The following is a 15,605-nucleotide window of genomic DNA, read 5'->3' as shown; positions in this document are numbered from 1 at the left end:
AGGAGACAGAGTCTGAAACGTCGTGATTTAATTTAGTTGTTTTCATTTTAATTTATTTTATTTTTTACTGACGTGACTTTACCGAAAAAAACTAAAAGTATGGACCCTTGCAGTCACGAAAACTTCAAATCTAGAAGTAGTATATATATATGTTTAGGGGGTGTATGTGGTGTGAGGCGAGATGTTAACTACTTCGCCTGGCATACAGGGGTCGCCTGTATGTATGGAGTTTTCATGTCTCTCTCCCCGTGCTCACGTGGATTTTTGTCTGGGTTCTCCAATTTTTCCCTCCGCGTTTAAAATCAACGTGTGCGTTTCGAACACTTGGCTTGCTACGAATTCCCACGTGATCAGCCGCTTCATTGAACTATCATTCGTGGCCAGATGGCTTCTGAAAAAGAGCTCTGTGGCTCAGTGGGCCTTATCTGGTAACACAAACAAACTATTTCGTTTAATAAGTTGGGGGGGGGGGGAAGTCCAAAAGTATTCCATCAGAGCCCTCGCACACTGCAATAGGCTCGTCCCACTCCGAGTGAATGTTCTCCTTGGGGCAGCAGATCGCATTTGCACCACTAAACCGCTGTGGCCTGTGTTCCCTTCAACGGAGGAGGAATAGCAAAACTACACCAACTCTTTCCTAAAGCCCCACTCATTGTGGCCAGCAGACCTCAACATCGGCGTTTAGCTCCTGCACCATATTGCCATTATACGCCAGTATAGAATTTACACGTTGATGATGATGATGACACAGTTTAACGCAATTTCCAAACTTACAGCGTAAAGCCACGTAGATAGAAAAAATAATCAAAATAATAAGAATATCACGAAGTTTCTATTGCAAGCGTAATGTTCATTTGAGGGGTTTTTATAGGCTATGGAGTGAACGTTTTAATATTGAAATGCATACACGGTAAGGAGAGGTTGCGGTATGCTCCAGGTGTTTTGACATCATTATTAAAACTGTCCGCACGTCGAGGTATAACGGCCCCTTTCTCCCCGCACACTTATTCCCGAATGAAACATTTATGGGCCAACTTTGAGAGGGATCCCGTTTCGAAAGGCAAACGATGGCGCTTGCATCACGGCTACAGCAGCCACAGCTGCGGGACGCAATCTGTGGGGATGAAACTGCGGTAATACATCACAAAAACACTGCTCTCGCCCGCTCCCTGGGAGCTCATTAATTAATAAATAAAACAATAGTAATTAAAACTGGATGTGCTCCAGTGCTTTATGCTGATGATAAGGTTATCCTACTGATACGTGAAACTTGCGTTGCAACGCGATCACTAAATGATGGAGGTTTACGTTAATTACAGCAGTCCAGCTGTTGAAAAAACGATCATCATTTTGCCTTGATGTGCGTCTGTTCCACAGTGCACTATTTCACGCAATCCTACGAGAGTGCAACCGTCGATATGGGCCCCGATTTTTTCTGGACAATATGCACATCCTCCTGACTTTGCCGTTGATGAAATTGTATTATCGCACGTGCGAGTGTAGTGCACGGCAGCCGGGAACAATTACGCTTTACAATTTTGTTTTGGTAACAATTCGTGAGTTGCTGCCATGGTGCAGTGGTTTGGTCTGATAGCAGTCATGTGATCAGGTAATTGCAAAGCTGCACCGTTACCTTTATTAAACAAAGATGCGTAGGTTGATTTCGGTGGCACGGTGGTAGAGGGTAGAGCTCACAGCCGTAACTTTGTGAATGCCTTCCACGTTGGAGGCAAACTCTGACCATCATACCTCCATCATCAATAAAATTAGTAACACTTTGTGGGTAGCTTACCACTGAATATGCGTGATAATTAATGACTTGCCCATTGCTTTGAAAAAGTGCTCATTATTTACCCAGGAAAGCTTTCACCCGGGTCTTAGACAATGTTTCATTGTGTCCTGAATTGAAATGTTTAGCAAATTCCAGTACTGGATGTTTGACTTGTGAGAGGAAACCGGAAACCCTAGAGTAAAGCCCACGCAGATGTGAAAATGTAATGCTGAATACCGTTATCTCCTGGTCACCTCATAGTCCCATCCCTAAAATAAAATAACAATCAAGTCCTGGTGGTCACCCATCCAAGAATTTTCCAGGCTTAAGCCTAGTTTCCAAGAGGAGATGAAATCAAGTATATACTCCATCGCATTCACCACTGGCTCAGGACTATCAACACGAGATGAGAACAATAAACAACTTTTACTTACAAACATAATGAATGCAGTTTCATAATAGCCAATTTGTTTGTCCTGTGGGAAACTCAATGAGTCTGGCAAATTCCCACTTTTGAGCAATTTTTACCAACCCCCATGGAATTGTTCTTCTTGCATTGCAGTGCCACTTTATCTGAACTCACAATGTACCCGAACCACAATTGCCTCTTAAGTGCATCCTAAGTTGTAAAATTCATTTCTAAGAATCCAGAGGAAATTTTGATTCGCAAACTTACCACCGAGCAGTGGCTTTTTTGTTTACATGTTTTCTTTCTATTTGTAAACGCTGATCAACCGCGGACTTTGTAACTCCGCCACATTAATTTTCTCTTGTGCCTCTGCAAAACAAACAAACGAACAAATCCCCTCACCCATTCACAGAGGAGTTCAAGGCGTTTGTGCGGCGACTGCCTCCGGAGCGCCTCTTGAACTCGTCGGTGGTGTTCCGCTTTTGGACACGGGACGACGCGCTGCAGGCCCGCCTCGGGGTCGTGAGGGGTCGCCTGCAAGCCGTGAAGGCCAAGATCAGCCGAGCCGTCCACCGCCTCTACAGCCTTAGCCGCCGCTGCCCCATCAACCCGGCCATCCGCCTGCCAGCAGAGCGGTATGTGGGGGGACGCGGGCTAGTATACTACCCTCATCACCCCGTAATAGCAATCGCAGAGCCATCAATGGGGCCCACCGATTAAAATGTTCCTCCCAGGTATCAGGGTCCGTTGCCCCTAGCCAGGCCTCCTGTGATAGGCTTCAAGTCTGCATCATTGACGGTGATGATCGGTGAGCGCGCCCGGGTTTCAGAGCGAGCATCCCTTTTGGCGAGACCATGTGCAGACGGGTTTTTGTTCCTGATCTATTTTTGACACTCGCCCCCTGACACCCGTTTTCCACTGGCACATCCGAGCCAAGCGGGCGCGGGGCCCTTACCGTGTGGGTGGTTTTACCACCGGTTATTTGTGATACCGATCTGGAATCAAACCATGATACGCTGGCCTCGCACTATCTGAATCTGGACCTGGAAGCCAAACAGGGCCAGGGACAGGGCTCTCATGGTAATTTGAATGGGTGTGATATCAGTCAGTCATATGCATTCGGGCATCTCAGCTCATTCAGGCATCTTGCCTGGTATGCAAGAGGTCGTGAGTTCGATCCCGACCCTGACGCCTGCTGTATATTTGGAGAGTACGTGCTCTCCTCGTGGTCGTGGGGAATTTTCTCCGGGTCCTCCGGCTTTTCCCTAAACAGTTAGAATCAACATGTTTAGAGTATTTGGCTGCGATAAATTTCCACACGATAAGCCACTTCATTGAGCTAACATTTTTGGCCAGGTCCATTCTGAAAAAGAGCTATATTGCTCAGTGGGCCTTACCTGGTAAAGTAAAAATTGTTTAGTTTTAGTATCATTCTTTACATGTGATGTCAGTGGCACATGAGAATTCCGTGATGTTGGTTTTTCTCCCAGCCACCCACAACTTTATTTTCCTTTGGTATTAAAATTACTTTGGGCAATGTCTTGATATTTGTTAGCGGTTAAATTTAGAATAGATAAAAGTCGCTTACATACATACATACATAGTCTATAGCAACTTAGAGCCAATTTTACGAGCCCTTCAAAATACTGGATTTAACTATTCGAATGCTTTTCACTCCTTTATTTCAAGGTGATATTTAAGTATTCGGTGTCATACTTCATTCGTGAAAGAAAACTCATTTCTTCAAGAGAAGCATATCCGTGATGCAGTGTGTGAATTGCCGTGTGCTCACGTGTAAGATTGCAATAGAACACGAAAACAAACGGGATCATTGGCATGCGGGACCCCAAGCCTTGCGCTCACATAAACAGCGGTCCAGGGTGCACATGTACGTAGATGAGGAAACGTTCTTCATTTCGGCGTCTGTGAATCATTTGTTGGCAAAGCCATGAAACAACCACGGGGGGGGGAGCCGGGAATATTTTTTTGTTCGGTTCGCTCGAACGTATTGTTTCAGGCATCGTCTTACTCATAACATTAATCAAAACATATGGACGTATAAACAAGAGGGTTTTTTCGTGGTATCCTGGGATAATCTTTAATATTCTTGTCATAAAAATTGACTTATTTTTTCCCCAATATGCCATGAGCATGTGTATAGAAAATAAGTAAATAAATATATAAACCTGGATTTGCACTGCATGCCGTGCTGGCCTTGGGCTGGGGTTGGTGTTCAAGCGCTCGAACCGTACATCATCTGCGCGTTTGACGTCTCCTGCTGCAAGCAACACGCCCGTGCAAGTCTTTACCTTCCTCGCAATGCCGCACAGAAAGACGATCACTGAAAGCTACTGATCTCACGCAGATTGGGATGTCTTCGTGAGTCTACTCTTCGTTTTATTCGCTAAAAGAGTTCCATCATCACGTGGCGTCAGCTGAACGGAACTTCGTTCCCCCACGTGCTTGGACTCCGTACCTCCTTCTCTCGTTCACATCCACCACCCCTATATGCAGACCCAATTGTTTGCATTGAAAGCCTAAACTTACACTCATGTGACCCATAGGCTTACAAAGAGGACTCAGTCGCGGTAGCCCCCTTTTTCTTTTGTCTTCCCACTGGAATGATGCCCCTTTTATCTTCACCCTCCACCCCATCTCCAGCTATGACCAGGCCTATCCCAACCCCTCCTTATCAATCCCCCCCCTCATGTTCTACCATCATCAAAACTACACCACCTACTTACAATAACCCACTTTTTCAATAGATATCATCATGCTTTGTACAATTTAACAGTTGCTGTAAAGTGCCTTGGTAAAGGTGAACTTTATAAATCTAAAAAGATAAGAAATGGAGATTTGCATAGAGACTCACACTTCCACAGACTTCCATACAGAACCGTAGACTCACTCGCATGAGCCAATGATCCGAAGACTCACATCATCTTCTCAACCAGAAGTTTCATTATCGCATAGGGTCAGCTGCTCAGATTTCTTGTGCTTCTATGCTGTGCCTTTTCTCGTCTCAATGACGATCCTCATGTCTCATTCCACCCGGAAAGACGTAGCAGATCTTTTATTAAAAGTAATACAAAATAATTTTCAGCCCTTTTGCCAATCAACATACTTCACCATGATTTATCATTGCAGGTTGGTGAAAGGCTTGGTCAAAACCGGTTCCAAATACTGTTTGCCATTGATATTAGCCACAGCCAGAAATTTAACTCGGCTCCTCAGTTTCATAGCACGGTGTGTGCTAACCATTGCCAAACTGCTCCAACCCTCCATGTATTTACACATCTCGTATCTACGCATTGGAGATGCTGTCATTTTTGTGGGATACATTAGAATACAATAACAAGCTTATAATATCAAAATGTTTCACCACTGCACAGCCTCTTAAGTGAACAATGTACAACGATCTTACATTTCAGACCCCTGTCCATCAGAGCAACGAAAAGGAAATGTTGAAGATTGCATTCGTAGTTTGAAATGACATCTTACAAAGGTGGCGCATCGGTGAAAATGAAATTTGAAAAAATACTGGTGTGGAAATAGTTTTCCATGGGGAGATGTGTCCAAATAATCTTTAAGTGTTAGCTGGAGCTGGGAATCGTCAGCTGAGTTCAACGCCACTGCTCCCCTATCTCTTGCCACACGTGCTTTATATGAAATCAAATAGATGATGTTCAAATTAACAATTGCCGTAAGTTGTTGGCAAGAGGGCCCAATCGCAATGATCTGTATCACTCTATCTGTGATGCCTGTGCGTTTTTCATATCCATTGTCACCACTCGTCTTCCCCTGTAGTTCGAAAGCCAAAGTGATGTTGCTGCTCATCGCCTATTTACAGCCCTGAGCCAGTGGTGGAAATTCCACGTTCCTATGGCGGGATTTGAACTCGCCACCTTCTGACTGCAAGGCGCTCGCTCTGCAGTGGAGCCACCCCGTTGATTTGCTTAAATTACTTCCCAAAAACTTTTATTTCTTGTTCATTGGCATCTCCACAAAATGGTTAGTCAAAGTCTGGCTCCCTGCCAAAATGTGTCCAATGCTGTACGAAGGATCCAATAACATGGCCTTCAAGCAAAGTTGAGTGTAGCTGTCCGTACACTACAACGAATACCACATTGGTGGAGGGTGTTCTTTGAATCAGCAGACGGAGACATTCATATATTTGTTAATGGAACAGTGTAAAGTTTCGATAGTGACAGACAGTTTTCATCTGTTCCCTCCTGTTTGCTTGATGTCATCGCTGCAGTTATAGTTTTTGATCATTTTATTCCACATACACAAGTGCCCAATTAAATTAAAGCATTCACACTATTAAATGTCCCATTCTGGCACTTACTCTTTGAGTCTGAAGTAAAATTACCACCCGCTTGCCCTTAGGATCTGGCAGTATCACTGTTTGGGAAAGGTTTAAAGTAATTATCCTTTTAAAACATATACAGGGCCAGAAAAGGAACACATTCTCTGACTGTTAACTCATAACACGCTCACTTCGCATTCCGTGTCAGTGTCCACTTTGCATAGCTCGCACACGGGAAGTTGTTAACTAAATCTACTGCTTGAGCTGAATTGTGATTGACCTACATAAGCACATATATAAGATCTAGCCGAGTAAAGGAATAGATTAACCATAATTTTGCAAAAGCGGAGCAACATGATGGATGTTTTATAAGCGGAAAGTTTGCAGAGCTCTGGAGGTTTTAATTTCTTCTTGTCTTTTTACATATATATATAAAGAACAGCTGCAGGAAAAAGAAGCTAATTGATTTGCATACTTACCTATCGTATAGTGCTCTAATTAAAATAATGAGGATTAGAGATGAGTGGGGATTCATGGCTCATTGGGATAAAAGACATCGTACTCTTCAGATGACAGTTTGATGTTTTCATAATGAAAACACATGCAGTGGAAACACTGGCTTCACTTGAAGCCGTGATGGATATGTGCCTCAGAATAACTATTTGTTTAAATAATACCACGGACAAGATAGAGCACCTGACCCAGAAAATAAGCCTAGGTCAAATAATTGGATTTGTGAACACAAATTATTTCCCTACCATGCCGAAACAATTTTAGGCAAATGATGAATGGCTTAGTAAAATAACTTTGATTGCACCCAATCAAACAAACCATTGTACATCCATATTTGAGTTAAATTATGAGTACAATCACCCCAATTGTGCATACTAATTTAAAAGAACACATGTAAGCAACATTGGGGAATGTTTTATTTATTGTAATCACCTTTACTGAGCACAGGCCCAAAGGTTTTAAAGGCCACGCAGTCAACAACAAAGATTACTCTTGGAGCAGTAATAGTTAACAGTTACATATCATCATTAGCCATGATCAATACAGTCCTGGATGAAAGCCTTCCCAAGCCACGCTCCCTACCTATCCTCATCTTCCGATGTAATAATACACATAGCATGCGCACACGAACTGATTTAATTGCTCCATCTTCTCCATGACATGGACTGTCACACAAGTTCTCTTGCTTGGCTGCCACTCGCGTCATATTCTTGACCATTGGCCATCATCCCTTACAGCAGTGGTTCTTGACCTGGGGTGCACACACGGAATGGGGGTAAGAGATGCCCTTTCGGGGGTGTGAGACATGCCACACTTTTTTTAGAAGGTAAATCGCAAAAACAAATTAAGCACAGGCACGAAAGTACAACTACTTTGTTGAATTGATATAATTAATTATTTATTAACATTGCACATTTTTTTACGATTGAGAACCAAAGGGGGGGGTGCAGGCTGCAGTAAAGGTTAAGAGCCACTGCCTTAATGAAACATTCCTGCCCAAGTCGCCTTGTGTTTCTTGACCATTTGAATGATTGCATTCACCTGTCAATGCTCTCTTATCCATGAGTCCCTCTTACTGTCTCTCGGTGTCATTCCAAGCATGCATTTCTTAAAGCTTTTTTGTGCATTTCATAAATAAAGCCAGCTTGTGTGAACTCTAGAAAAAATAGACACTAGGGGGAAGAACAGAAGTCTAACGTGGTTAAACGCAAATTGGTGGTGGGTTGAATGCATTGCATCTGTATGCGCTGCAATAATTAACCCCGAAACTTTGAATCCCAGGCCGCTGAGCTACTGGATGAACCGCGTGCTGTCTGCCCTCTACTGCTCCGAGAACGGCCATCTGGGCTCGTTCCACGAGGCCACGGGAACCTGCGCGTGCCCCAAGTCCTCGCTGGGCTCCGTGCTCACCGGTGCACCGGCGGCGGCGACCTGCCAGCGGCCCCTCGGCTGCACCGTGGGGGCCGCCGGCGCCTGCGCCGTGTGCCCGACCAGGGACCAGCAGAGGCCGCAGCAGACGCAGAGGTGCGTGGCCTGCAACCCGGGCTACGCGCTCACGTCGCAGGGCCGCTGCGAGCTGACGATGGCCGACCCCGACCTCCTGGAGCGCCTCGTGAGCTTCGAGGCGCCCGAGTTGGACCTTCACGACGACGAGCTCCACGGCCTGCTGGCGCGGCGCGACCACCGGCTCGTGGTGCCCGCCAACTTCGTCAGCAACGACATGCGCCTGGGCAGCTGGTTCGACCCGGCGTTCCGAAAGCGCATGCTGGTCACCCTCAAGAGCAACAAGCTGAAGCCCAACGCGGTGCACATGCTGCTGGGAATCGCCCTGCAGCTCTGCCAGACCAAGAACAGCACCCTCGAGCCGCTCATGGCGATATACGTCAACCCCTTCGGCGGCAGCCACACGGAGAGCTGGCACATGCCGGTGGGCGAGGAGTCCTCCACGCTGGCGGTCCCCGCGAGCGTGGAGGACGAGACGGAAGACGCGGCGGCGGAGGAGGACGAGGAGGAAGAAATCGGCGCCAGGAACACCGCGTACAGCGACGCGGCCGTGCCGGGCTCGCGCTACCCGAGCTGGGAGATCGTGAGGCTGGACAGCCCCGGCGCGCAGTGCTACAACTACAGCATCATGCTGGGCGCCGAGCGGAGGACCCTCTTCGAGACGGTGCACGTGTACCTGCGCAGCCAGCCGCGCAACGACACCGAGCAGCAGCAGCAGCAGCAGCAGCCTCCCGCCGAGCCGCCGGCCGATGCTCGCGGCCACGGCCACATGAAGGTGAACAGCGTGCAGGCGTTCGGCTACAGCACGCACTTCGACGCCGACGCCATGCGCGACATGGTGCGGCGGGTGGACCGGCAGGCCGCGGTGGCTGCGGCCGCCGCCGCCGCCGCGGCTTCGTCGCCGGGGTCGGGCGCGAGATCGGCGCCGTCGCTGCTCCTGCAGCAGGTGGGGTCGGCGGCGGAGCGCGAACGGACCAGGGAGGCCCTGCAGCTGTTGCTGGAGGCGCGCGACCGCGTGAACCGCTACGCGCCCCTGAGTCAAGAGGCCGACCGACCCCGCCTCGACCTCTTCTCCTGCCTCCTACGCCACAGGCTGCGCCTCAGCCTGGGCGAGGTGGGGCGCGTGGGGGCGGCCCTGCAGGCGTACAGCGCGGGGCTGCCCGGCTACGCGGGCTACAAGACGTCGCCTCTGTGCTGAGGCGAAGCGCCGAAGCCGTTCGTTACAGCCTACTGTTGCGGTGAATTTCATCGTGCACCCAACGAGAATGACTGCAAAACAAAAAAGAAAGGACTTCAGCTGTTGTTTCCTTTTTTTATTCGGAAATGTCAGCGGCCTCTGGTTTAGTTTTTTTTGCTTTTGCAAACGGAGACAAACGTATGAATTTGGGAAGTGATTGGTACAAGTCTGTAGCCATACATTGTAGTGCTTGTAACATGACTGGTTGATTTAAGAAATTTGGGTGGGGGGGATGGGGATGGGGGAAATGATTATAATAATTTGGTTGTCAGGGATTGGTTCCTAGAAGTTAATAATCTTTCGAGTAGCACACAGAAAGCAAGTGCTTTGTTTTTATTGGGTTTGTTTAGTCATGTGTTGTGTGCAATCATGTACAGATCTTAAGAATGTTTACAGGGGGCTTATAAATGCTTCAGTTTTTATTGTGTAAGTGTGCGACCAGCCTAATAGAGGAGGCTACCCTAATTTTACTCAAGCATACACCGCATTAAACAGACTGTGCATATTTATGATACACGCAGATCTACAGACTACTTTTAAATACATTTAGTCCATCGGAAACAATAACTTATTCATACAAAGATACATTTGAGGGTTATTTTGCAGATGCTATTCACTTCTTCTTATTCATCGAATGTTTTTGTTTCTCTTCGCTAATATCCAAATTGGTATTTTGACGCAGAAATAAACATACTCCAAACATACATCAACACGTTTAGACTGTACGATATTTTGAGCTTAAGATGCGTTGTTTTTTTGGCAGTATTGGCGTGAATTTGTACGTGCGCATTTGAGGAAAAGAAACACTTTAGAAAACGCAATAGTTAGAACGAACTTCTATGGCGCATCATCTCGCATTTAGTGAGGACCCAGTGTGCTTGGTGCTTCTAGCTGTGTGCAATCAGTTGAGCTTTTTTGGGGTCAAATCAAGACCGTTTTTTGGCATTTGTGTAATGAATGTTGTAACAGCATATTCTGCTCGATAAATTGTCTGACAAAGCTGGATACTCTTCTGTGGCGGGATATCAAACAGGACCAAGTCCGCTCCTGTCAAAAATATCTAAATGCATAATTGAGCAATGCGCCAAGTTTAAATGATTAATGACAACAATCACATTTTTTGTTCTTTTCAGTCATATACCGAAGCCGTAAGGGATCGTTTGTGTAAGTGGGTCACCCCCAGGCGTCCATTACACATTTAAAGTTGCGAGGAGAAAAAGAGATGAGAAAAAAAATCGGACAAATTATTAATAATTGCAATTAAATGTCAAAGCTGAGCACAGAACTGAAAATGAAAATTGATTTCTCATTTGATACATTTTTTTCCCGGCTCTCTTTGAGATGCGCCTTAGAGTCGTTACCGCATGTTGTTCGGCATGATATTCGACATTGTGCTGCACGTGCTGGGTGCTTCTTCAGGAACTGATATCCGATTTTTATTCCAATGTACTAAGAGCTTATTCGGGAACCTAGTCAGGAAATGAATATTCGGTTCAGGTGCGCGTCTCTGCTGTAAGGCAACAACGTCAATGTCTGTTTTCCTCAGGTTTCTGGCCAGGAAGTCATATTTAGGGCTTGATTGTCATTGGATGTTGAGTTGGTTCACTAAAAGACTTCATCAAATCGGTCCCTGGCTCGTGAAAGGGCCTCTTTTCGGCATTCAGCTCTCCTGGCCATATCTGCATTTTAATTTGGAACGGCTATTTCGCCTAGTGACGGTATTTGTTGAATTAGTTGTCTTTAATGTAACACGAAACACGACACAGGGTGTTGGGCTCTGATAAAAGGCTGCCGTCTCCCTTCACCGGAGGAATCGCAAAAGCGTCACAAAACCCTTTCCTCCATTCCCCTTCGTGGCTAGCAGAGCTTCACATTGGCATTTAGCTCCCGAACGAACGTATTGCCGTCCTGCGCAATAATCGAATAGATTTCAGTCCGCGAAGAACTCCCAGTACGGGGAAATGTCGGACTTGGTGCCGAACAAACACGTGGTGTGACTGGGAAACTCACCCGAGAGCCGTGCAGCACAACTGCTAAAACGTACGCCGTGAGTTGATTTTCTTTTGTGACGAACATTTCACGACGATGAATGCATTGTAACAGAGAGCTGAATGTCAGTCGTGTTCTTGGAATGTACACAAATATCTGGATGTCCAAATAGTGACCTTCTGCTTCAACAACTTACACACTCTTGGCTTGAGGATTCAACGATGCCAACCTTCGATGAGACAGCATAGGACGTGTAATGTACGGTACTTATTAATTTATAGAATGTTTGTATTATATTAAAAAAAAATTATTAATGAAAAAAAGAAGCATGGCGTTTCATGTTCAACAAACACTGTTGTCGGATGATGGATAAATGGCTTCTAATAAAATATTTAAACAAAACATGGCATTCACATGGTTCTCAATTCACACGGTACACACAAGACAGACGACATCTAGGCCACTAGCATGCAACTCGATTGATTTAATCCAGTCATCGCCATATTATTATCGTCATCGGCTATGGTCAATCCACTGTTGGATAAAGGCCTCCCCAAGACGTCTTCGTGTCTCATCATCCTGCGTAGTAATAATCCACATACCCTCCAACACACCGGTGGGCTGAAGTAGTCACCAATTGTAACGTTTTGTTGACATGATAAGCCTCACTAATTGGCTGTGTCGGGTCGTGGTTAACACCACATTTGTATTTACGCGATCTAACCCCCCCCAAAAAAAATGTATTACGAACATTGGTCACGAAAGCCTACGTGTCGAATCCACGTAGGACCTACAAGAGGAGCCGATTTAATCGCTCCATCTCCCTGGTTTACGGGCTAACCGACATGCGTTTTTCGCCCTATGGCTGCGACTGCATCATTATTCCTCACCACCAAGCGTCATCCCTTCGAGCGACGTGTGAATGATGTAATTAACCGTGCATATGTTCTCAAAACAACACGTTCCTACAAGCAGGCATCTCTCTTTGCTTTTTAAAAATCGGAATTATTAAAAAAACCTCGCACAAATGTTTAACGGCAACGTACAGTATACCGTTCCTTTTAATAATACAATTTAAAAGTGACAATTAGTGAGGAGGCACGTGAGGTTTCTCTGTTGTGCCATGTGCCTGCCATATGGACGGTCCCACACGTCCTACTGTGTTGGATACGAAGGCCGTGACGAGTACGCGTTCTTTCTTTTCTTTCTGGCCGCTAACTTTCTTCGCGGCTAATTGGCTTTTTCTAATGAAAGCTCTCATACATTCTAAATCTCGGAATGAATTTGCCTGGGTTCAAAGTGTTTGTGGCACACAATGGGGAGTGGGTGAGCGGCGGCGGCGGGGGGGGGGGCCCAAAACGCATTAGCGTGAGCTAGTCGAGAGCATTTTCAAAGCCGTCTTGAGACCGTGGTGCCTGCATAAGGGGTCAGATTAATAAAAAAAAATAACTGCGAAAAGGCAAGCACTCTATTTCCCCCCGTAAAATTAACTGCATCTTTAGCTATTATTTAAAATAATAAGGACCTTGGAACAATAACAGCTTTCTACGATGGTAGAACACCAGCCACAATGGAATTACCTTCCTGCTGCATAAACCAAAATGTGCGTTGCTCTGGGGGAATTGGGATGGTGTAAAAGGGAGTCCTGTTAAGCGGATCAAATGCACACCTAAGCGTAAACGCCGTTCTTCCTCGAGTCAGCAACATGTTACGAAGATTAATAATACTACAAAACAAATTTACAATAACAAAGTTGTTTCAGTGACTTACTGCTATTGACTGGAAGCAACAATTAATTAAGATTTTTTTTTCCCCCGCTCAGAATTACCATCGGAAAATTACAGTTTGCTTTACGTCATTTGATTCGGTTTTTTTTGTTATTCAATGTGTACAAAAAATAACGACGACTTACAAGTGCTAATTAGGACTTTCATTTGATTTAGGATTTCACTACAACAGAAAAAAAACCGGCCGCATATTAACACACAAACCATATGCAAAATGCACATTTCATTAACAATATTTCCGGAGGTAAAGTATGTATATTTTATTTCAACAGCGGCAACACCATTACGCAGTAGTGCCCGTGACGGAAGGCAGTGTCCAGCAGCAGCGCATCTTCACAGTGTTGTGCTTTGGTGGCCTAGCTCACAATATCGAGAGACTAGCGATAGTCCATTGTCAACCTTGAGGGCTGGGCATTCACCCGTAGAGGTTCAGATGCCAGTGCAAGCCAGGACGCACTGCTCGGTACAACGCCTTCTTCTTCTTGGTCGTCCATCAAAGTTGATGATGACCATGGCACGTTTGTCATTTTGTTGGGTTTTGATGAGTGCGCAGATGGCTGAAGAGGCCAATCCGAGCCCGGAATTCTCTCTGGCACACTGGACAGGTCAGGGAGGATGTAGAGCTCTGAGGTGCAGCCACACGTCCTTCCTTCGTAGATTTGCGCTGCTGCCTCTTCAAGATGGCACAGGGGCTTCTCCTACTTTCACAGAAGACTGCACGGTCCTGTACTTTTCTTCTCCAGGCAGGTCGGTCCTGTGCTAGGGGTTCCCAGCTTTTCAGGTCGAATCCAAAGCTCTTCGCCTTACACTCTCGCACTCACGCCTGCTTCGTCAGGATGCGGATAATGAGCTGACTAGGGGCCCCGCTACATGTGATGATCAACGGCATGTATGTGTATACACCTTGCAGGGGAAAAGGATTATTCTGTAGGGGCGGAACTCGTCTCGGTGGAGGTAACTGGCTGTGAATGTGACGCGGCGTGCCACATTTAATCCAAACCTGCACAATATTGGACTGAAATGCAGCATGGCATTCATCTTATTCTCTCTCTCCGCAGAGTAAGAAGAATTAGGGATATGTAAAATGGCGAAGCGTTGTTGTGATCGCACGAATTTGCTATTTTCGTAGCTGCAATTGTAAACAATGATAACAGTGCGCATACTTTTTTATTTTATTTTAGATAGAACGCTGCACGTGAAGAAATGTATAATGCCTAAACGAACTGATACATTACGAAAAAAAAGTGTAATGTTCCCAGCGTGGTGGAACACTCCAGCCCATGGGCCGATAATGATCGCAACGGAGCTGCATTACAACAAAATTAAAACCCACGTATTATGTATGCATTTTTATGACGTAATAACACAAACAGGCAATTACACGGGAATAGTTTACGGCGCTGGCGTGCCGAGCGCAAATCCTTTCCTCGCCGTGCGCTGCGACGTTTTGCTTCGTCGCTAGCGCGACTACTTCTTGTGCATCGGGTTTTTTTTTCGTTCCGCGGCTTTTGAAAAGAAAGAACATTAATCACCGCGACATCCCGAACCCCCGCCCACCAACATTCAATAGCCATCTTTTTCCGCTTTTATTCAGTGACTTTTTTTGGAGCATTCGTCCGTTGATATGTAACAACAGCAAACGAACAAAAGCACGTGCGGTGTTTCTACGAAATCTATAGGTGCAGATAATGATATTTTTTGTCCAATGATACAAACAGTATGCACAGACAGCGTTAGCGTGCACGAAACTATAATAATAGAAATGTACAGTTATGTTGTGCAGCTTTCGGATACAAAACAAAGCATGAATGCAGCTCACACGAGGTGTGGGGTAAAGGCGCAGCTCTGCATCTATTCACTCGAGCTATGTGCTGGCAGAAGGGCCTCGCACCGAGAGGGAGCTCTAGAGGCCCACGTTAGAGCCTGTTTGGTCGACTCCACACGGCATGAGCTGTCCTGGCTATTCACCACTACAGAGGATAATTTAAAATACACGCCTGTATTCATATGCCACGAGCCACACGTGTTCTAATTCATTGTGGTAATTTAAGCCAATTCACGAAACCTCCACCGGTAGTTTAACTCAT

General features: G+C 45.9%; 1 protein-coding gene across 1 annotated transcript in view; it reads left to right on the top strand.

The window, feature by feature from the left end:
* LOC144724285 (BMP/retinoic acid-inducible neural-specific protein 3-like) overlaps window positions 1-12,133 on the top strand; it is a 32,025-nt gene extending 19,892 nt beyond the window's left edge. The window contains exons 6-7 of the mRNA XM_078603272.1: window positions 2,593-2,815; window positions 8,284-12,133. Coding sequence (XP_078459398.1) covers window positions 2,593-2,815; window positions 8,284-9,703 — 1,643 coding nt within the window. The 3' untranslated portion in view covers window positions 9,704-12,133. The remainder of the gene's footprint in view (window positions 1-2,592; window positions 2,816-8,283) is intronic.
* Window positions 12,134-15,605: the final 3,472 nt, after the last annotated feature.

This window comes from Lampetra planeri, chromosome 20 (genome assembly GCF_965212315.1).
Source record: "Lampetra planeri chromosome 20, kcLamPlan1.2.h2, whole genome shotgun sequence".
Lineage (NCBI taxonomy): Eukaryota > Metazoa > Chordata > Hyperoartia > Petromyzontiformes > Petromyzontidae > Lampetra > Lampetra planeri.
This window is presented reverse-complemented; position numbering and strand designations above follow the sequence as displayed.